Source organism: Cavia porcellus, unplaced genomic scaffold (assembly GCF_034190915.1).
Source record: "Cavia porcellus strain 051 isolate PalLab524CR breed Dunkin Hartley unplaced genomic scaffold, mCavPor4.1 scaffold_13, whole genome shotgun sequence".
NCBI lineage: Eukaryota > Metazoa > Chordata > Mammalia > Rodentia > Caviidae > Cavia > Cavia porcellus.
In genome coordinates, this window is record NW_026947496.1 from 50,573,107 (window position 1) to 50,597,500 (window position 24,394).

The following is a 24,394-nucleotide window of genomic DNA, read 5'->3' on the forward strand; positions in this document are numbered from 1 at the left end:
TAGATAAAAGGGTGAAATAATATGGTCAGTTTCATGTTATTTATATTTTCCCACAAAAAGTTTTTCAAAACTACATACACATTCTTAGTACCTTTAAAAGTTTTGGGAAGCAAAAGCAGGGTATCAGATGATAGAAAAAGCATTCACAAACCCAAAGTTTAAATGAAGCGGGGTGTGGTGGCACACACCTGTAATTCCAGCACTGGGGTGGCTGAGGTGGGAGCATCACAGAGCATTTGAGACCAGCTTGGGCTACATAGTGAGATCCTGTCTCAAACAAACAGAAAATTAAGAAAAAGTTTTCATCAAAAAAGCAGTACCTGTGTTACTTCCCTCAATTTCCAAAATTCAATCACCAAAACACTGCTTGGCCTTAGTAATTAATTTTACTTAGATGATGACCATGTTGCCCATTTAAAACTTCAAAGATCTGAGAAAAGGATTCTTCTCTGACCTAGAAAGACACCGTGAAGTACACTGGGGGAAACAGATCCCTTCTAAAGCAGTGCACAAAATGCCTTCAACAAAGGAACACTGTGATTGATAGATTACTGTAAGTAAAAAAGTATTGATACATTGTCAACATTAAGATTAATGAAACAGCATCACTAAACAGTCCTACTTGGGGAGCTCTAACAAAAAAGAAAGTATTTTTCTCTCATATTTGCATAAGGTTTAAGTCTGCAAGTTTTCCATCATTTTGAAATTATATTATATAGAAAATGTAGTCATAATATCTATTTTATACCACTCATAAAAGCCTCACCATAAACTTATATTTAAAAAAAAAGACAAAATCCAGTACGCTCATATCCTGCTGGACTAAAGCATTGGGATTTGATCCTCTGACCTTTTGCAACCTCAGGCCCAGGCTTCCCGAGAAACCTTCACCTCCAACCCACATTCTACTACTCAAGCCTCTCTGTTCAGTCCCCTTGCATACTTGTTAAAGAGTAGTAAGGATAAGCTGTTTATGATTGCACCACCTCAAACTTTATGTGTGTTTCCTAATTAGCCAGACAGTACATTTATCTCATGTTATCTGTAAAAAAGGTAACAACTGCAAGATTCACTTTTTTTTCCACTGTGTCACTGATTTTCAATTTTAACAATGCATCACTTTAAAACAGTTCTGACTTTTAACAGACACTCATCATTAACACTTTATTCATTTAATCCAAAATAAATTTAGTAACTCCCAGTTTTCTCTGTACTGCTTATTAAAGATCTAAACAGACCCTAAGGTTGAAATACAAGTGTATATGAAAAGCGATTTTCCTTCCTTTTCCAAGGTAAGTTAACCCACTAGATCCTTCAAAGTCCAGGTGGTATGACACAGAAGTACCTCAAAAACAGGAGAGAGAGCACAAACCTAAGATGATGACAGAAAGCAAAGGACAAAGATAGTTTTCTCACAAAAACATGAAGTTAAATTATCATTATTTATAAATGACATGATAGTCTACACAGAAGATCCCAAAAGCTGCACCAAGAAACTTATAGATTTTATACCAAACTGCAGTAGTGTAGCTGGATACAAAGTTAACATTCAAAAATCAACAGTATTCCAGTACACTAGCAACAAATTCACTGAGAGAGAATTAGGGAAACCATATCCTGTACAATAGCATACCAAAAAATGATACTCTCAGGAATGAATTTAAAAAATCAAAAGATGTATATATTGACAACTACAGTTCTCTGATAAGGGGAACAAAGAGGACATCAGCAAATAAAAAGATATCTCTTGCTCATGGATAAGAAGAACCAATACTGTGAAAATTGCCACGCTCCCAAAACTGTTATACAGATTTAATGCAATCCCAATCAAAACACCATCAGCATACCTCATAGATATAGAGAATACATTCCTAAATTTCATCTGGAAACAGAAGAGACTTAGAACAGCAAAAGCAATTCTGGGCAACAAAGGCAAGTTGGGGGGCATCACAATCCCGGACTTGAAATTTATACTATAAAACTAATGTGATAAAATAGCATGGTACTGGGGAAAAAAAAAAAAAGGACCTGAGGATCAGTGGAATAGAATAGAAGGTACAGACATAACTCTAAACACACTAAACCACCTTGTCTTCAACAAATGGGCCAAATGTATTCCTGGAAGAAAGATAGTCTCTTTAATACATGGTGCTGGAAAAGCTTGCTTTCCACATGCCAAAACCTAAAACTGTATCTACGTCTACCACCACACACTAAAGTCCAAATTGACCAAATAGCTAAATGTTAACACAGAAACACTGAGCCTAATGGAAGAGAAAGTAGATAGAAATCTTGAAGACACTGATGTAAGCAGAGTTCATGAACAAAACCTAGACCACACAGGAAATACTACAAAGACTCAACATATGGGATCTTACCTTATTAAAAAGCTTCTACACAACAAAAGAAATCACCAACAAAGTAAAAAGAAAACTAAAAGAATTGGAAAAATTATAACCAGTTGTGCTTCACACAAGGGACTTATATCTAGAACATATAAAAATATGAAGAAAAAAATTAGGCCCCCAAAATTCAAAGACCCAATCCAAAAATGGACATGAGATGAATACACATTTCTCAGATGAAATACAAATGACAAATATATGAAAAAAAATGTTCAGCATCATTAGTCTTTCAAGAGATGGAAATTAAAACAACACTGATATTCTATCACTCTAGAAAAAAATGGCTTGCTGGTCAAGAAAAAAATCAACAATAAATGCTGGGGGGGCTGTGGGGAAAAATGAACCCTTCTCCACTGTTGGTGGGAGTGGAGACTGGTGCAACTGCTGTGGAAATCAGTGTGGAGATTCCTCACTAGGTTTAGAGGCCCCATTCAACCTAACTATTATCCTTCCGAGTATCTTCCCAGAAGAACCAAAAACATCATATGCAGCAATACATGTCAGCTAAATCTTGGAAATAATTCAAATTTATATCAACTCAGAAATGGATTAAAAGAAATTTTTTTATATAATGAAATATTGCTCAGTTATAGAGAAAGATAAATTCCAGACTTTTATAGGTAAAACCCGACCATACTCATAAGTAAAATAAATCAGACTCACATATATAAACATCATATTGTCTCATTAATGTGAGGAATTAAAAGAGTAAATAAGATCTAAAATGTACAATAGATATTGTGAATAGGGAACAAACTCTTTAAAAGAAAAGGGAAAATGAAAGGAAAAGAAAAAAAAATATACATAGATATATAGATATTGATATGCACGCATACAAGATAGTTAAGGTAATTATACAATTAGCTTCTCTCAGTTCAGAGAAAAGAAAGTTTTGTGTTAATATTTTTTGGACAATATTTTATTCATGTATCTTGTTCTCTGAATAACTACTATGAGTGCAACTATATAATCATTAATTATTGATACTCTCCTACTAGCTTGTTTTGAAATTGTTTGTGATTTTTTTTTGCTTTTTTCTGTTTAAATTTTTTTTAAATGTGGAGATTTCTATTGGTAAGGAGAAAATCTTAGCATTTTCTTATACCTAAAAACACACCTCCATTTCAAATCAAGGCATGTTTGCAAGAGTTATTTTCCCAACACATTGCATTTTATTCTTCCACATTTGATTCTGAGCACATGGTAAGTCATTTTCCCACTTCATTTTCCTATTCCCTACTTTATTGTTAACTTCCCTTGCAAGTTTCAGGGTCAAAGGGAAGGATGGGAAAAAGCAAAGACAGCATTAAGAGGCTTTTTTTCTGATAGACAATTAACCGATAATTTATAAACCAAACCAATGTAACTTTTACTGATCATTTTAAGGGATAATGCTAAAACTAATATACTTGAGCTCAATTACTCAGCAGTACAATTCTAGGAACTGAATATAACAACCCATTTTGCAGATGAGAAAGCTAAAGCCTAAGGAATTTACTGAATTTCATCAAAATTAAGAAGCCAACAATTATAAGATACACCATTTTTATGTAACATGGAAAGAAACAATCTATGACATACTATGTGAAAGACATCTGCATTTCAGAGATGATGAAATGTAAAATACTATGTATTCTCTCCAAGGGGAGAACCACCAGCAGCTCCTGAGATCTGCACCATGTTGGAACTTAGTATGCTGGGAAACCAAGCAAGAAGCTCGCCTCCCTGGTAAGCGGCAGCGGTGTAGCAGACTGCGACCCTTCCAGGGGGAGAACCAGCAATTTCTCCTGGGATCCACACCATGTTGGAACTTACAAAGCTGGGAAACCAACCAACCAGCCTGCCTCCCTGCTAAGCAATAGTGAACCCACTAGTGCACGGCCTAGAGTCAAACATCCCACTTCCCTACCCCTCTTCTCCTGTCCCCTGTTAGCAAATGGGAACTAGAAATCTGAGCATCTCCTGGGAGGTTGACCATAGCAAATAAGGGGGATTTCCTTCTACCATCTCTTTGAGGACAAATATTTTTATTATTGTTTTGCTCTATTCTGATTAATGATACTGCTCTATTCAATATTCTGTTTTGATAAATTCTATAATGTTCTGTATTTCATTTTATTTTGATATATGTGATTGAAAGAACAACTGTTATAAAGATAACAAAATATACTGTGATACCTATTACTGTTATCCCGGTAACCTGCTGTGAAGTTCTGCATCAATTTCACTGTATGATCTTAGTTGACTTTATTCTGTCTTATTCTGTTGTATTTTACTACTTTCAAAATAAAATTTTGAAAAAAATACTATGTATTCTCCAAAAAATATACATATTTATCCCCAAATCACACTCAAACTAAGCACTCAAAGCCAGATTTAAGAAGCATAATTTCAGTCTTGATTTCTGCCCACTATCCTGGCATAACTTTTTTTTAAGTACTGGGAATTGAACTCGGGGACACTGCTGAGCTACATCCCAGCCCTTTTTTTAATTTTTATTTTGAGACAAGATTTCACTAAGTCACTAAATTTCTAGGTTGGATATGAAATTGCCACTCAGCATCCCAGAGTACTTGCATTACAGGTGTCTACCACGAAATCCACCACCAAAGCATAATTATTAAAAATGTTCCCTTCTCCTCCCAAATGTATCCCAATATTAAATATAAAACACGGTCAGTCTACTAATGGTCTAAGTGGAATAAACCCCATACATTAGTCTGGACCTGACTACCTGGGGAAGCCAGCTCCTTCTGCAGGTTCCTAAAGCTCTGCCCCATGAAGCAGCATTGTACTGAGTAGTGACTAACAGCTCCAAACAAATCCTCCTCTTTGGGAAGCATAAAGTAGAAGAGAACCAAGATGCACTGGGCTATTTCAACTCAGACATTTGTTCCAAATGAAATGTATCCCAGGTCTTAGACAGACTGCTGTCTGTATCTACCTCAGAAAAGTCCACTTGACCACATAAATAGATAACCCAACTTCTTATAATACCCCATTTACCTTCTTAATTCTCTCCTAACAGTTACTTTGCATCATGATTTAAAAAAAAAAAAACGCAAACCAACACGCTTAATTGTCACTTTGAATTCTGTGCTGAATTAGTGCAGTTCACACCAGAAAAGTAAACAGTAAGAGAGTCTTTGGGCATTTGAGACAATGAAAAGAAGACAGAGCAAACATAAATGTGGAAACCTAGAGAAAACAAGACAGGCAGGATAGTAGAAATTTCTAACAGAACATACAACAGCGTCCCACACAGACCACGACACACACACACACCTGACGCTGCACCCAGGGCCTGCTACTGTGAAGTCACAACGCTGCCCCTCTCCTCAGCCATTCCTACCTCAGCCTCAGTAGGCAGGGGGGACATCCCAGTCAAAACCTGCTGATGTTTTACCTGGCCAGTGATCCAAAACTGGGTGCACAGGAGGAGCTCATTGTTAGGAACTGAAACTTTTGGGAGATAGCACAAGCTGGGTGATACATTGAAGACAAGAAGGCTAGAGTAAGTATGGGAATGGACAGGGTCAAACTCAGGTTCAGAAGTCTTAAAGAAATATGGGCCTAAGTTAAGCGTCCACTTAACAAAGCAGAAAAAGGTAAAGAAAAGCTGAACAGTCCTTTTTAATACTATAAGCTTTTCTTTTTCCCCTGAGACAAGTCTAAGGTCTCTTTCAACTGAAGAAGTATTAGTAAGCACCTGCATCCTTTACCCAAGACTAAGAGCAAGGAAGGGAGTAATAAAGGAGGTGGCACCATTCCAACAGGCCTAGAAAGTGGTTAGGACTGGTAAACTAAGCCTACAGCTTGGAAAAGCTCTCTCATGCTTTGCAAGCCTGGCACATCTCCAGTCTTTCCATTTCTCTTCTATGCCTGCTCTTTTTCAGAGGCCCTGACAACATGTCCAGAGAACAGCAGGCACAGGGGCAGTACATACATGATTCCATGAGCAAGGGCACTGTAAAAAAAGAATTACTTCTCAAACTTTCTCTGCTCACAAACAGTATGGCAGAGACAGAAGAGACTTGACCAGTCTCTTTCTTTAATAACAAGTCCTCGGTCTTGACCTGTCTCTTTCTTTAGTAACATAAACATTTCTCTGTTATTCTCCTATTGCCACCAGTTAGTCCCCTTCTGTTAAGATATCTACACATAAAATTTTCCAGGGACAATGCTGGTTTCCACCTGTTGTTCTAGGTAGATATTCATAGTGTTTACATTCATTCTCAGAAGTGCTCCAAGTGGGGTGACAAAATATGGGGTCACCTCAATCTTGGCAAAAGCTTCCACTGTTTTCCAATTTAATGTCTTTTATGTATGGGGCAACCTGTAAATCAATCCATGACACAAGTGTCACCTTTTGGAGATGCTGAAATGTGAAAAAGAAAAAATACATGTAAAATGCATACATAGTTCTTACATGAGCACAAAGCTACTGAATGCTGAAGATAAGCTTTAAACTTAAGTAGTGTGGCTCCAGTCCTAGTTTATGCCTATTATCCTGGCATACTGACTCAAAGTACAGATTCAAAACAAAAGCCTCACAGATGACCTCCATTCTTATATGCCTCTGAACCTCTCTACATCATGTCCAGAAAGCCATTTCACTGTCCAAACACCTTCCAGCGGCTCCCTATCACCCTTACAAACAAGCTTACCTCCATTTGATAATGGAGCCCTCATAGATCCTACCTACATCTCTAGCCCCCCTGCTTCACAACTGCAAACTTTACCAGGCAGCCCTCCTGAGCTTCCTCAGAGCCTTCAAATCACAAGCCTGGGACGAAGACAGCTCAGAAACTGGAAGACAGCAAGCATATTGAGAGCTTTGTGGAGGTACAAAAATGGATGCCAGATCCTACCCACCCACAGGATCCAGGAGACATTATCCTTGTGCTTTCCCATATCTCCATTATCAATCCATTCCTCCAATTTTAACATAAAAATAAATTTTAGAGCTAAGTGTGTAAATCTATGTGAATTTTCACAATCCATCTCTGAGTGCTATTCTTTTGCAAGCATTTCTAGAAAGAATGAAAGCTGGCCAGGTACTCAGCACACTGATCACAGCCTGAACTTAGAATATTAGGAAATGTCATCTCCCATTCTCATCTGCAAAGGTAATGAAATGCCATCATCTCTCCAGCGTTCCTCAACCCGTAAGGCTATTGCTCTATGCTAGGTAGACAGTGAAATGCACAGGGACATATTGTGACTATATACTATTCTTTAGGCGCTTCCTCACCTCAGGTTATTGATGCACAGTAAGTCCAGAAGCCCTCATTAAGTCACCACTGAGATATGCAAACATTTCCGGAACGACTGACAACTAGAATGGTGTAACTGAACTTCTCCTATGGCCCCCACTCTGATACCACCTTGAGCCTCATCAGATTTTCATTCTGTGGGATTCTGAAGATAACCAGGGTCCAGGAGGGAGAACTTTTAACTCTCTGAGCCTCCTAGAAAGCCTCAAATGCCCCAATGGTAATAGGGAATAAGCATCTGGTCTCAAATGGTGACTGTGAGGATTAAATGAAAAAAAAAAAAAAAAAAAAAAAAACAGTAGTACTAAGGTATGCCTAACTCTGACATGACAGCACATGATAAATGTTTATGGACTCTGGGAAAAAGATGCTATTCTAGCTCAATAAAGCCTTAAAAGAAAAAGTAAGTAAATTTAGCTTTAAATTCACTGAGAGAAATAACCACTGTAGACCCATGATCTAATCATACTGCAATGCTTTACATATCATCTAATTTAATCTTTGTAGCCATGAGTAAGAACTAACTCTTCAGAGAATATCAAGTTCAAACATTTGTTCCAGGTTGCAGAGCAAGAACCTAGAGTCTCCAGAATTTAAACTCCACTGAATATGATCCTTAACCTCTCTGTTACACTGCTCCCTAGAGTCCAAAGCCAGAGAAACGGGAACTTGGATAAGAGCCCAGAGAGGGCAACTATGCAGATTGATCAGTATGCCAGAGTCAGTCCAAGGCCACATGACCAAAGACAAACAGATGGGAGATAGGTAAATAGATTAACTGGATGGTTTAGCCCAAATCAGATCTCTTGGCAATACAGCTTAATGATTTAACAGCACAAATGGTTTATTAGTACGGAGAAGGCAACTCCTTGGTACTGAGAAGCTAAGGAGATGAACAACAAGCAAGTAACACCAAGTAAAGGTAAATTTTATCAAGCACAATAAATGAAAAAATAAAAAGGGAAAGAGAATAATCCCTTAAGAAAACGATTTAAGAAGATCATTAGAAAAAGACAATTGGAAGAATGAACATTTACTCAGAATTGTACAAAGGCCAATACTGGAACAAGCACTGTCTTGGTAGATGAAGAACGTTGCTCAACTATGCACCTCTGTGTCTGTGTCGTAGCATTGTTATAGGCAGCTGAGTTAGTTAAAATATTATAGGCAGTGAGACAGGGCTAGGTCCTCAAGGGAACCAGTGCAGAAGCCCAGATATGTTGCAACTATGGGGAAGACAGACATCTTGTGGGCCAGGCCTCAAGACAAAAGATCAAATGCACCCATATCCTAATGACTGAAATTCTGAATAGTTCCCTATCACCCTAAGGAAGTCAGGAGTCACCATTCCCACCCCCTATGGAAGAGTCATTGCTCTCTAAGAATGCCGGCTTTGTACATGACTGGCTTCCCCATTTGTTCCTAATGTAATCAATTTTACCTGAACTATTAATCTTATTGGCTAACCATATTTCTGTCCCACCTTATGCCCATGTGCCTTGTGAGTTCCCAGTTTTCCCCACCTTAACTGTCTCACCCCATGATTTTATTCTATAAAAATTCCTGGAAAAGACAGTCCTTGGCAACCTGCTGGGACTCCTTCTGTCTCTCTCAGTTTTCTTTCTCTCCATAAATATATTCTACTCTTACCTACACTGTGCTTAAAATTCATTCTTCGATTTTAGAGAACACAAACTTGTACCAGACATAGTAGGTCAAGAGTTTCATTCCTTTATAACAGCATAACACTGGCTTACCTGTCAATGTTGCTATGAGCTCAAAAGCCTTCTTTCTCTCTGTACTCACTCATCTATTTTTCCTAAGTGCATCCACCTCCTATTATTCTTTTAAACAAAGGATTAACGGTAAAGAGGTAATTCAGTAAGTTTTCTACCTTTAGAAAGCTTAGCATTAGGCATATACAGTTAAGTGTTCAAAATACGTGCTATATGAGTGATATTTGCTTGTTTTTCAGCTCTGTAGCTGTAAGTCTTGCCAAGTTCTATGCTCCCTGAAGCTCCATTCATCCTTAGTCCTGTCCCTAAAAGATCACCACCATCCATCAATTTGTTACTGCCTCTTCCTTTTCCATACTAAACCACCTGCAGTGGGCTACAGGCAATCCATTCTACCTGGAAAGCCATCCTCCATTATCCCCACCTTTTTTAGCAAATTTCCAATACTAATTCCCAAATTTCATTAGTATATTGCTTTTATCATTTGCTCACATGTGTACAAATTTTCTCAAGTTTTTCAGGCAAAACTTAACTATCTAGTAACAGAAAGCACTGTACAAAGTAACAATTCCAGATTGAGTAGTAAACAGAGTCTAAGGTAATTTCTTTTTTCCTTGTATAATTTCTTTTTCTCCCCCCAATATGACAAATTTCAGTGATTTTCTGGCCTTCATTCCTATAGACCTCTGCAAGGAAACAAGGGCAGCAAAGTTCTCACTACTATGGACCTATGCACTCACGCACTCACCCATAAAAGAAATGTTTCATTTATAGTAAACAAAACCAATTTGGAACATGAGACATCATTTAAAAGTCTTCCGCATAGGAAAGGTCAATAGTTTAGCATCTAACTTATTTGCGATGGATTCCATTTTCTAACAGTAGAAATTGCAGTTGTACTTCATTTTAAAAAGAAGGGGGAAAAAGTCAGATCTTTGTTCTCCAGGGCAATAAAGCACATTTACAACCTCCAGTGCCTCCCCTACAACCTCATTTAGCTGATAAGAACTTCTACATAAACTTTAGTCCTTTACTTACAAAAGCCAGGCTTCTCCACTTCTTTTCTCCTCTCACAACTCCCAAATAAGCAGAAAATTAAACTGGAGCCAACAGCAGGGACCCAGGGGTAGATGGTTTTCTTTGACAACATGAGACCCTCTGGGCTTCACAGGGATCCACACCAGGGATTCTAAAATTGGAGGCCTGCGAGGCACTGTTTCCCACAATATCTACAAAAAAACCCCAGCTATTCCCTAAAAGGTCATGTTACTGTGCTCAGCATCATTAACATTACAAACTCAATGTTCTCAGCCAACATTCCTCCAAACTGACAGGTTCTTAGGCTCCTCTCTGCAATCATCACCAACTACCACAGCACCCTCTTCACCTGTCTGCCAGGATGTGGGTTCCTGGAAAGATCGCCAACAATGGATAGACATTAACAAACTGTTCAGTTCACTGACTGCCACTCCCCTAAAAGTTTCAAAGCCAGACTATTTCAGAATTATAAAAAGAAATGTATACAATATAATAATAATATGGCTGCACTGTGGCAGCCAAGACTGAGACTCAGACCCAGAGGTTGGGCTGGGTTGGGTAGAGTTGGGTTTTGTTTTGTTTTGTTTTGTTTTGTTTTTAATTAGATGTAAGATGTATAACTTTGTGTAAGTCGTTTAACCACTCTACGTCTTTAACAACTTATGATCACAGATACTGAGTCTCCATATGATTTGGCCCTATCACTGGCACTTTCTTAATTTTGACTAGACATGCAGAGTTCACTACCATCTCAGGACCTTGCCAAACACAGCTCTATCATTGAGTCTCACCTGACTGGCTACTTTTGTCATTCAGCTAAAAGGTCAAAAAGGATCTCAAATTTCCTAGATCTCATACACATCAAAAGTCAAAACAATGAATCTCTGACCATAACAAAACAAACACACACACAGGCTCCCCCCCCAAAAAAAACCTTCAATGTCATTAAGCATGAGGAATATGTATCAAATGTTAAATTTAAAATCAAGGAAGGGGTATTCTATGGATATCTCTGGGAAATCAGTTAAAGTTGCTTCTAAAAGCAGAAAATGGGTCTTTTATCTCTGTACATTCAGTTTCCACAAGGCCAGGTGCAAAGTAGGCCTGGGCCAAGAGTGGCAACAGATTTCTAATATGCTTGGTAAGAATTCTTAAATTTGGTGGGAAAGGGATCTGTGTTCAACTAACTCTAATGTCACCTATGGGCAAGGGGCTAGGTAGGTAACAGTATTCAATCAAACTTATACAGAGCAAACAGACTTCTGAAAATAAAATTCCTTTAAAAGTCACAATCCACACTTACCTTTTTATATGAATTCCAAGGTGTTCATAAAGAAAAAAATTTTCTTGGATGTTATATAGTTAGTACTGGTACAAAGATACAAAGATTAACTTAACAGGCTGACATAATGTATTTTCATGAGGAAACCTATACCAGCCAGACAACAGACGAAGTGTAAAGGAAATCTGAAGGTTAACTTTCATTCTGTAATCAGATCTGCCACACACTCACCCCGTAACCTTGAAAAAGTCACTTATTTTTCTACCCACGAAAGGAGCTCTTGCCAATGCTCACTTTTGGTTCTTGGACACTAGGTGCAACTGCTATCTTGAAGAAAAAAAAAAAAAGTTCTCATCTTCTAAATTTATGTTCACAGGTAACAATGCACCTTTAAGTATGGAAATCAAAGCAGCCAGGCCAAGTGAAGCAACAGACGTTTTTACCAAGTCTTCTTGCCAAAGCAAGGATATCTACACCCAAGCAGTCTCTCTCAAGTGCTGTGATCAGGTTTCTACTTCATGGATAGGCAAAAAGACACATTTCAGCTAAATATGCTACATTTTAGTTTTCTCTGTACAGTTTCCTTTTCCTAAGTTCTCACTTCCTGGACCCCTAAATTTCTCAGCAATTCAAGTTCACCTTTCTATTTAGCAACATAGTTCTTGTTTTGTTTGTTTGCTTGGCTAACAAATAGGACCTATTTGATCACCTGGAGTACTCTATTTCAATAATTATTTGTGGTTTTAATTAGACAAAAACCACCATTACTTCTGCTAATTAAGCATACTGTCAAGTTCCTATTAAGGATATTACAATAATAAGTATTAGCAGTTTTTAATTTTACATTAATAGTAACAGAAATGATATGTCAGAAAATGAAACGGGGAGCGTTCGCCGATGTCATAATTAACCAAAGCTTAGAAAAACTCAAAAGATCATTATCATTTTTTTTTCTTTTTTTGGCTTTTCATAGAAACTAGACTTTGCATGTCATAGTTAAAACTGCATGAGTATTAATTAGCCTCCGTTAATTAAAAATGGGGACACAAGCAAAGTCTTTGCTAGATGGTAGCTAAGCCCCTAAATTATCCTTTCTTCAAAAGACAGGTGAGTTTACAGAAACTAGGAAGTCCACTAGTTGAGTGATTTGTCCAACAGTCATCACCAACTCAAAATTTTCCCCACAGGTTTCTCACCACTGCGAAGCTTTTGCCACCTAGTAGCGGCCACCTGTAGCAATAAATTATACTGGAGAAGTCAATGGCTTTCAGCATACACCCTGTCCATCTTTGACTCTGTTATCCATAAAGTACAAAGAAAGGTCTTAGTGTTTTGAGGCTATGCGTTAAAAGAGAAAAAGGTTAGGGGTTTTCCTCATTGACCCATCCGTTTCACTAACTGAAGCACCCCCAAAACTCTGCAAAGGCAGGTGTTACATTTTTTGAGGAAAGTTAACTCAGCAAGATGAGTTACTAAATACCGATTAGGCTACAAGTTTAAACCCGTTCACCACGTGGCCTAAGAAATGCGTTCCGAGTTACACACTTTCCACAAACAGAACTAGCAGATTCCAAACCGAAAGAACTTTTCTCAAACTTGCATCCAGCTCCTGGTTCAGGGCCAGGCGCGGTCACCGTGGGCGGTGGGTCCCGCGGCAGCGACCCCGGAGAGTTGGGTCGTTCACACCCAGAGGCACCCGGCTGTCCACGCCCTCGGCCCTGGTCCCCACACCCGAAGGGGGACCGAGTCACTCCTGCGCCCTGGCAGCGCCGCGCGTGGGGCCCCGAGGGGCGGCGCATAGCAAGTAGGAGGAGACAGGAGCTGGAGAGCGTGGGGACCCGGGCAGGTGGCGCTCACCTGGGACCCGGGAGCCAGGAACCGGGGCCGAAGCGCCAGGTCTCGCAGAAGCCTGCCTGCCTGCGCGGCTGCGGGGGACGCCATCTTAACCAGGAACCGGGTGGGGAGTCGTGGCAGGCGAGCCGGGCGGGCGCAGGGGCAGGGAGGGCGGGGCGGGGCGGGGCCGGGAGGGCGGGGAGTGGGCGGGGCAGGGCAAAGGAGCGGGCGCAGGGGCAGGGAGGCCGGGGCGGGCCGGGGCGGGGCAGGGAGGGGCGGGGCCGGGGCCGGGGCGGGGGAGTGGGCGGGGCAGGGGCAAGGGCAGGGCAGAGCAGGGCAAGGGAAAGGAGCGGGGCAGAGGGGGGGAGGCGCCGGATTGCAGGCCTCCGCTGCTTGGTCCTCACTAGGAGTCTCGCCTTAAGTTTAGATGTAGTAAGCCATGGCCCTCATACCGTGCTGTTCCCGGGTTACCATTATGCCCAGAAAGGCTGCGACCTTGGCACTTAAATTATCCCCGGGGATAGACAGACCTGGGAATATTTGTCACTTGCAATGAGAACTGGCAGGCCCAGCGTTGTACAACAGAGACCTGAGGTCAGGAGAATGCCTGTCCAGGGAAGTGATATGGAGAGGAAGCAGGAAGGAGTTAAAAGGACGCAGAACCTGTGATCCAGGCGTCAAGGAGTCTGTTGTAGTTGGTGCAAGCTCTTTCCCCTCTTCCTAAAAGGCTTAGGAGTTTGGTTTGCTTTGGTTTTCTTACGTTTTTTTGAATCCTTACCCTGAAATAAGCGCAAAATGGCTTAAAATCTTTAAGTGGGTAACCAGGACAATAAGAGCATTTATTTGGAGTTTACAGAATTCTGTGTACTTTACCTGTAATAAAAATGGCAATAGCAATTAAGCTTGGTGACATAGGCTTGTAACCCTAGCACTCTGGCTGAGGCAGGCAGGAAGACTGCAAGTTCAAGTTGCCTGGGCAATTTAGTGATTGAAATGAGACCATGTCTCAGAAATAGATGGCCCTATAGCCCAGTGCCAAGGTACTGGGTTCAACCCTCATTATCTCACCAAAACGTAAGAAAGAGGAAGAGGAGGAGAAAAAGAAAGAAAGCACACTGTATATAGACTCAAGAACTTGACAAACGTGAACTCATTTAGTTTTTGTTGTTGCTTTTTAAGTAGGTACAAATATAAAACAATCATTTTGCTGAAAAGGAAATTGAGGCACAAAAGTTTAAGTAACTTTTCAGAAGTCACAGATCTGATAAGGAGTACACATGCGATTCAAGTCTATGATTCCCATTAAGCACTATTTTGGATTTTTTTTTAATCTTACTTATGTGATCTTGAGAAAAGGCACAGTGTATCAGATAATAAGCAGTTATTGGTACTAGTTTCCTCTGACACCTTTTTTTACAGTTTGGATACATTTGTTTTTCTTTTTTTGTATGGGGGATGGAACTTATGACCATGTGCTTACAAGGCAGGCATTTATGCTGCTGAGCTAAATCCCCAGCCCTGGATATAATTTCAAATTGACAGGAACATACAAAGATATTACTCCCATATGCTGACAGATCATTTACCCAGTTTCACCAAAGTATTTACATGTTGGCCTATTTTCCATTCTTCCTAGATATAAATATAGCTATATTAATTTTATAGCCAATTTGTGGCCAAAATCTTACCTACTAGATTTAGTATCCATTGATCACTAATATCAAGTCAGTTATTCTCATGATGGTTAAAATGCTAATTAACTCAATCCTTGCACATTTACTAGTTTGGATTCCACTCCAGGGGAGCTTTACCTTCTCCCTGTTTCCTTACTTATACTTTTTTTTAATCAAAGAATGAATATTTATTTATTTTAGAGGGATGGGTGCTGGAGATCAAACTCATAACCTTGTGCTTGCCAGGCAAGGTGCTTATGCCACTGAGCTAAATCCTTGGCTCTCCTTATTTATTCTTTAATTCATTTGTATCAGTATCTTTTGCTTGTAGTAGAAAACCTGTGCTCTTGCCTATTAGGTGCACTCTTTATGTCTGTTATTTGATCTTCACAAGAACCCAGCAAAGGGGCTCCTACTGTTTTCCCATTTTGTCAAGAAAGACCTGGACCACAGAGATTTCCATGCCCCATGGCATTCACAGGACTCAAAGATCCTGTTACTTTCTCACAACACAGAGCTGCAGATTAGATTCCCTAATGCTGGAGTCACTTCTTTCTGCACTGCCCTTTTGACCCCAGGGGATCTCAGTTGCCATCCCGTTCATCATTACCCCTACTGGGTCTACCATCTGACCAGGATGGAACAAAAAGTCTTGTAAATTTTTGCAGTGTGAATGTTTAAGCTTTGTGAGAATTTTGAAAATGTTACCAGAGAAAGACCACCTACAGAATTAATCCAAAGCAATTATTCAATATTACCTTGGTAAAGCAGTCAGCTACTATCACTTATGTTTCAACAGAGACTAGAAGGAATTTGTAAGGAATGGTTTTTCTTTCTTTTTGGGGGGAGTATAATTGCCAGGAATTGAACCAAGGGCCCAGCTTCTGGTGCTTTCTGAATGTAAACTCTACCACTGAGTGTTGCTTCATCAATAAACTCGGTCCCTGCCAGTTGAGTGTTCTTTCAGGATGAGGTTTTTTTTGAAGTGGAGTGGAAAGAGAGGCTTTCTGATTGGTGTGTAAGTATATTTGACAGTTTAGGGTGTCTATTGGTCCAGAGCTATGAGCTTTCCAGGTTTATATGACTTTTCATTCTTCAAGTGAAAGACTCTTTAGTGGGCCCAAATATGTTACTAGCAATTCCTCAGTGTCATGACTTAATCCTCTCAACCTGCTCTGTCTGGGTTACTTTTCTCTCTTTGCTGGGTCAGAATATCCAGCACCCCAAATGAAGAAAGGAAAGGTTTATTTAGCTTACTGTTTGCAGAGGGGTCAATCCATAATCAGCTGGTTCCAAGGCAGGGTGGCACGGCACCAGGGCAACACTTCAAGGCAGCAGCCAGCAAAAGCAGTCAGAGCAAAAGTGGGTAGAACAAGCCTCTTTTCCTCCTTTATATTGTACACATGCTACACACCCCTTCCAGGGCAGGTCTACCACTCACAAAATCCCCTCTTAGGCAGGATGGGGATATTTACAAAGTAAGCACCCTGGCTCCCTGTTGAGTGAGTCTCTTAAATTTCTAAACTTCTTAAGTTGACACAATGTATCAACTGTAACATGGCTTCTCTGCAGCGTGGTCCTGAGCAGAAGGAAGTAAACATTTGTATGTATCTTGTGCCTAGCACTGGGCCTGAATAAATGGGTTAGTTGAATCATCCTTATTTGAAGACTTAGTAAGACCTTTCCCTAGTTTTTTTTCTTCCTAAATAGGATGCTGTTTGAATTCTGCACTATGCTTTATGATGACAAGCACTGGGTTTTTCAGTCAACCTGGACTGGATTCAAATGCCTCTTCTACTCCCTTATGTATGTGGACGTACCAGCCTCATAGGGTGCTGGTAAATAGTATTGAATTATTGGAAGCTACTGTTTTGTACTAAGACCCTGCACTGGACTCTAACATACCAAACCAAAATTCAAAAGTGAGTTTGATGACACCGAATCTAACTGACCTTACTGAGAAAGGAGGTGTGTGTGGGGGGTACTAAACAAGTAGGCTAATCTCAGTGGATGTAACAATGAAGTTTCTTCCGCTTTAGTCTTTGCACCAGAAAAGTATCATGAAGTAATCTGATGCTTGCTAATTTTCCCTTTATTTTGTTTTAGCAGTTCTGGGAATCGAACACAAGGTTTCATGTATGCTAGGCAAATTCTCTACCACTGAACTACATCTCCAGGCCTTTTTAATTTTATTTTGGGACAAGAGCCTGCTAAATTGCCCTCAAACTCACAGTTCTTCTGCCTTGCCTTCCAAATAACAGGTTACTGGTGTGCAACACCATACCTGTACCAATTAGCTATTTTCCTGCTGTCACCTTATAAAGACAGTTTGCATTTTGTGCTCTGTTTCTGCTTTTTTTTCAGCCTTCCCCTTCTATAAAAGCAACCTCTTCTATTCAGCTCTTCAAAACATTCATTTCTTATTGTGGAATAAAATGTTGCCCAGTTCAAGAATTGAAAATAAAGCTAGTTAAGATCCTCACTGAGATGTAATAAAGACCTTCCACACAGTAGAAGCTTAATAAATGTTGTTTTTCCTCATTTGCTGGGTTCTTAAACATTTGTCTGATATCAAGCAAATTTGTTTGATACAAAATTCTGATGAAAGACCAAAATCAGTCAGAGATACGGAGCAGTAGTTCCATGACACTTTGTAATTAATCTCAGTTACATTGGAGAATTATGGAGATATGTAACTGTCTAATGACAGTTCTAAAATTCTAAAATGGTTGCCTTCAGACAAAGGATGGAGAGTAGTGGTCAGGGAATTTTTTCATTTTGTTTTAGAATTCCGGACTCTACCCTTCACTTATTGAATCAGAATTACTTAGTGGGGACTGAATTTTTTTTTTCTTGTGGTACTAGAGAGTAAACTCAAGGCCTTACAAATACTAAACAAACATTCTACCAGTGAGCTACGTCTCCCAACCCTTTTTTAATTTTTTGAGGTAAGATCTCACTAAGTCACTAAATTACCCAGGCTCAAATTTGGGATTCTTCTGGTTCAACCTCCCAGAATGCTGGGAGTTCATGATTAAGTTACCGTATCTGGCAGGATGATTTTGAGGCAGAGAAGATTGGATGATAGGAACAGCTATTTTGGAGAAAATGACATCTTAATAGGTAATACTGATTTAGTATCATCTTGTTTTGAAGTCTCATCTAGCTTTTGTCCTTCTGTCTCCAATGGTCTAAATAGGCTGTATCTTATTGGATTTTATTATGTATGATAGTATAAGCAAAAACCTTTTAAAGAGAAGGAGATTATACAGAAACCATTGTTCATTTTCTGTTAGTCGATTCTAAATACTCTGTAATGCTGTCATTCTCTTGAATGGTTTTACATAGTTTTGATATGCTTAATGCTACAGTATACGAAGTTGTACTCAAAGATTTCAAAGAAAGAGACAATATTCTAACTACTTTTAGGTTAGGATTATCTGGTGGTGAAACACTATTCTGTTTAAATGGTTATGTTTTGATCTGCGCTGTTTCGTTGTTATGCCCTCTTTTATCTCAATCTCCACTCCATTATTTACTTTTTTATCTTTATCCTTTTAATTAAAGGAAAAAATAGCAGGATATATTATAGTAACCCACTTTGACTTTCCATTATCTCGATTTAAAGCCCTGTATTACTCTCACCATCTTGTTTTTGACTGATGTTCCCCTATTCTGTTTTGCTGGATAGTATCAGGTTCGAAAGTTTAGGCATCAGCTGTGAAGATAATGAGATTCATTATGACGCCCATTCTTGTTGACTTTTATCTACTTTTGAAGACCTACAATGTCTCCAATGTTTTGGTTTTGTCGGTTTTGTTCTTTACTGTTTTTTTCAATTGTATTATAACTAACGATATAGGCAATTCTATTAGAGATAGCGGGAGGCATTATGGTAACCATTGTTGATCACCTTGTATTATGTTTTTACATTATCTATTATGTCCACCCTTTTGACTTGACCGATTCTGTTCTGTTATGTCACATTTGGTTTTACTCTCTTCCAAAAAAGTAATAAGAACCCCGTGGGAGCAATGAAACCCAAAATGTGTAATAGTCATGGTACAAAAGAGAGGAAAAGAAAGTGCTCCAAACTATATAACTGCATGTATATTTAAGTGTATAAGATAGAAAATGATATCACAGAGTTTTATTGGATCAATGAACAGAACTGTTTGCAGTATCATTGATGGAATGTCCACTTTACAAGCTTTAATTTTGTGACTTGAACAATTATTTCTAAGATGACAATATGTAATCCATTAACTAGTGATTTCCTACTGTTCATTTTTTTTCTGTAAATCTGTATAACTTGTACCCTTTCCCTGCTTTTTTTTTTCTTTTCTCCTTAAATAAAATTTAAAAAAAAATTAAAAAAAAAAAAAGAAGTCCTTTAGTTGAAGAACAAAAAACCAAACCAAATCATAGCACTGAACTCTTTCAAGAAGTTTTGTGGAGAGTCCAAAGACAAGTCATTCACCTATTTCTCATTTGGTTCCTAAATATAGGACAAAATGCTGATAGTTGCAGGTGAAAGTGATGCTCAAAGCTGCTTTAAGACAGCCTTGACACTCTGGTACAAAACCCAGTTTCTCCTACTGATGTAGATTAACCATGCTGTATAAAAGCAATAGCTAAGGGTAAATACATAGTTATGTTATACAGAATGGTAACTGTGGACTGCTTAAGTGGTAACCAGCCTTAGGCATAAGCACTACATACTGTAGTACCAGACTGCAATGCAGAGTTAGGCATTGGACATACAAGTCTGCACTCTGCAATTGAAAAGCTTCATAATCTTGTGCAAGTTACTTAATCACTTCAGTTCCTTTATCTGTAGAAAAGGGATTATGATTTGATTGATTTTGGCAATGAGATGCATTGTCAAATGCTTGAGATTCCACTGGCTATTATCTACTGTGTATTTATTAACTAAGAAATAATCTTCTTGTGTTTGTTTAATATTTGTATCAGTGAACCTCAGTTTCCCCATTAGTGTAACAAAGGCATCTTACTGGAGTTGGGAGTTCAAAATGTAGCACTTCTTATAAACTTTGCATACATTTGAAGTGTTCAATTCCACATCTCTATGATGGGGTTTGCATTTAGAACACCTTGCTTACACTGTTCTTATTCAACTAATCATTCCAACAAAGAAGAAGAAACATGCCTTCTCTTTCATTTAACCATGCATGTTAACAATGAAATAATGTGCTCATTTTCATACCCATGCTGCTTACTCCAGGGGCCCTGCTCTGCCAGACAAGCATGTCACAAAACCTTGCAATGGGATAGTGTATCTAGCAGTTCCAATGGTTATTTATCATTACCTTTTCATTTATGCAGAAAAACCATTTGACAAATACAAACTCATTATCACCAGTGGAGCTGAATAAAATTTTTAAAGAACCCTGATTTTCTACCAATTGCATATTTGAGTTCATGCTGTTGCATGTTAGGAATGAAAATTACTATTATGATGATGTAATAAAAGACATTTGTGAATTTTATTCAGTTATTTTTTTAATATATAACAGATTTCTTTAATTTATAGGCAAAGAAACTTTGGTCTTCATTATGCAAACAGGTAATATCCTTATTGCTGTTCCTGATAGAAATGTTAGTCAGTGCTCTATTTGTGTTGTTTGCCAGCAGCACACAAAGAAATTTTTTTGTGCTGATGTTATTTTTCCCTCAACAGTAATGCAATAACATTATTAATTTTAAGGGATAATTGTGTATCTCAATGGTAGCGTACTTGCCTAGCATGTATAAGCCCTCAGTTCCATTCCCAACACTACAAAAAGAAAGAGAAGAAGGAAAAGGAGGATGGGGAAGGAGATGATGATGCATTTTATGAAATTTGCAAGCAGCTTATTTAAATTATAAGATACATAGATGACACTGCCTCCTCTGCCTAAACAGCAGTGAGCATAGTTAACAGCAATTCTCATTGCATTTTGGAGACAATTTAAAGGCAGCAAGTTTAGAGCAGCAGCATTACCAGCCACACAAATCAGTAATTGCAGGTCATAATTTTCTGCCTAATTTTGACAGATCAGGTCCATTGACCAAACCAAAGAAAATCATTTATTTTGGAGAAAATGAAAAAAACTTTTGTTTCAAGCTAGCCCTAAGCAGATGGATGGGTTCATTTGCCTTAACTCACTATCTTCCCATGTCCAAGTGTGCTACGGTCTTTTATAGTAAGAAACTGAAAGGCGATGGTATAAAAGGAGATAACAGACACCTCCATGCTTGCATCATCTCTTCTGGACTCAACATCCTGGGGCTAGTATCTGCGTATTCATTCTGTTTACCTAGGTTGAGAGGACCGGTAGGTGGTGGTTGTGCACTCAATATGAGGAGGTTTGGAGAAGCCAACTTCTGGGTGCCAGCATCTGCATATTTTATCACTCACCTAGGCATGTATGCAGTAGGCCTGAGGAAATTTGGAGAAGCCACTAGTATTTAAAGAAAGAGAAAATTTTTAAAGTTTCACTTTGCCAGTTACCAGCACGACACTTGAAAATCAGGCAGAAAATTAGGACACATCATTAACTTTAGAAAGGCATAGCCAAGGACAAAGACAGCTGAAAAGACTAGATGTGGAAAAAAAGATGGAATGGTGGAAATAGGGTGATGTTGTTCTATTGCAAGGGGCCATGAGGATGGATGAAGGAGCCAGGGAGAGCTGAAGACAGAATGTTTACTGAAAGGAGTAAAGAGGAGCACTGGCTAAAAGAGAAAAATGGTGCCGGATAGAATGTAGAGAAGAAATTCCCTTCAGAAGCAAAAACCTATATCCCCATACATGGCAACTCATGGAACTCAGCATGTCAATTGTTAATTAAGGCAGCTTTTATGTAAATATTAAAAAAATTAAAGGAAAATTCTACTTCAGAGATCGTTAGGAAATAGTTGCAGCTGGTCTTCTTTTGCTCTGGGTTACTTGCTTTGTTTCATTTTCCGTTGTCTTATTTTTTGGATCTGAGTATCTAACCATATCCTTACTCACGTTAAGCACGTGATGTACCACTGAGCTACAGTCCAGCCACCTCCTCCTTTTTATTTGGTCCTGGGATTGAACCCAGGACCTTGTACCTTAGCTATGGCTCTTAAACTTGGTTATATAATAAAATCTCTTTGGAACAAGCTTCCCAAGCCCTTCCAGTTCAGTAGGTCTATCTTGGAGCCCAGGGATCTGCATTTTTAGGCACTCACATACTTCACTGTCTTTGTAGGTGCTGGATCATTTGTGTTGAAGAAGAACAAGTCCAGAAGGTGATACTCTGACATGGTATAAGAAAAAATAATTATTTAATTCCTTCTGTCTCATTTTCTGTTCTCTTTCTTACCTGATCTCTATTTTTCTTTCGTCTGCTTCTCTAAAATCCAACTTGCTACATGAATGTGAAGGATGGAATGAGGTTTTCTGAAAAATCTCCATGCTGTTCCAGCTGCCTAAAATGCTCTTCCCTCTCAGTCACCAGTCTGAGGGTCTTTCATCCCTTGAGTTTCAGTCACTCCTCCCTGAGAAGTCCCTCAGAAGTCCCTGAGAAGGCTGGCATTACCTTAGTGGTTATCATAGGCTAAGTGGCCCATTTGCTCTTTGTCTGTTTCTTCCTTGCAGATTTTAAAAGTTGAGTTTTCTTCACTGCTATTACCCTGTATACCACAGGGCCAAGGCAGGAGGCATTCAGCCTGTGTTAATTGAATGGCACATTAATGAAGATGAAGCTGGCATCCTAATAACAAGCTTCAAAAATGCACAAATGCCTAGAATTCTATCTCTACCCCCTAACAAAAAAGGAAGTTGAGCCTTGCAAAAGAAAATAAGCTGCTTAGTGTTATACCTGATGCTAGCACTTCTCCAAGTTTTGAGATACATTAATTCCTCAAAGACTTTTCTCTTTTATTCTTTTTCTCTTCCCCCACCCCGTGAGTGTGAGGGTATGCACGTCTGCCTCTCTGTCACTCTCTCTTCCCTTATTAGACATTTATGTTTTCTAAATATTAAATGTAATCCTTACTATGGCCCTACTTTATAGATGTAAAAACTGAGTCTCAAAGCAGAGAAAGTTTCCTGAGGTAGTGAGTAAGAGAAGGCCATTCTCAATCTGGCCAGTATTCCACAGAAACTTCTGCAATGATGTAAATATCCTGTATCCATGCTGTCTAAATCCACGATCATTAGCCAGAGGTGTCTGTTGAGCACTTCAAATTTCTCTGGTGCAACTGAGAAAATGCCTGTTTAATTTTATTTAACTTGTGCTTAATTTTGTATAACACAAATGACTAGTGGTTAAGAAAACAGCCAGTGCAGGCCTAATGCTGTCCAATGTTGATGGACAAACTGCACATTATACTATTTTCTTCTTTAACTTTAAGTTGTTCCCTTAATGGTCCTAAGACAGAGCCTTGAATACAAATTGCTTACAAGGTGATCCTAGGCGACAGATGAGGGATTGGGGAAGGGAGACAGGAAAAGTGGGAATCTAATAAATGTGACATTGGTAGAGTGTATGCACTTGAGTATAGAGAACTCTTCCTGGTCCTTGTGTTAGTCCAGAAAGTTTATATTTGTAATCCCAAGGAAAAGTTATTGAAACTCCAATAAGTTCATTCCAATCTGCCACTTCCAGTACAACTTATGTTGAGAATAAAGACATTAAGACATATTTAGTTATGGGGAAACAATGGGTCCTAAGTCCAGTCAGAATGAAGTTTCATCAGAATAAAGGCCTTGACCCAAGGCCCAGATTTTATTAATTCACACACACACACACACACACACACACACACACAAAGAGTGGTTTGAGGATGAGTGACTGTGAGAATTGCAGGAAATACTGACTACTATAAGCAGGGTTAGGTAGGAAACCTGAAATCACCTCTGCAATATGCAGAGAGAAGGACATGCAGAAAGACTAACCTGCATAACCCAACTGCGGTAATAGCTAATGTTTTGGTGTCAGTGCTTCAGCTCTCATATGCAAACTTTTCTGCCCTAGGAGGTCATGGCCTCTTATCTAGAGGCTGAACCTAGTGGACAGCCCTGGAGCTGTGACTGTTTGTCCTGTCCTGCTCAACCATGTTTTTTGGGAGTCATTGGCTGGAAAAACAAAGACTATTGCCTAACTTCAGCACT

The 24,394-nt window shown here is 39.1% G+C and overlaps 1 protein-coding gene across 1 annotated transcript in view; it reads right to left on the reverse strand.

Annotated features, from left to right (window-relative positions):
- Suclg2 (succinate-CoA ligase GDP-forming subunit beta) overlaps nt 1-13,740 on the reverse strand; it is a 267,332-nt gene extending 253,592 nt beyond the window's left edge. Inside the window, exon 1 of the mRNA XM_063260219.1 lies at nt 13,595-13,740. Within this exon, the coding sequence (XP_063116289.1) occupies nt 13,595-13,678 (84 nt within the window). The 5' untranslated portion in view covers nt 13,679-13,740. The remainder of the gene's footprint in view (nt 1-13,594) is intronic.
- Nucleotides 13,741-24,394: the final 10,654 nt, after the last annotated feature.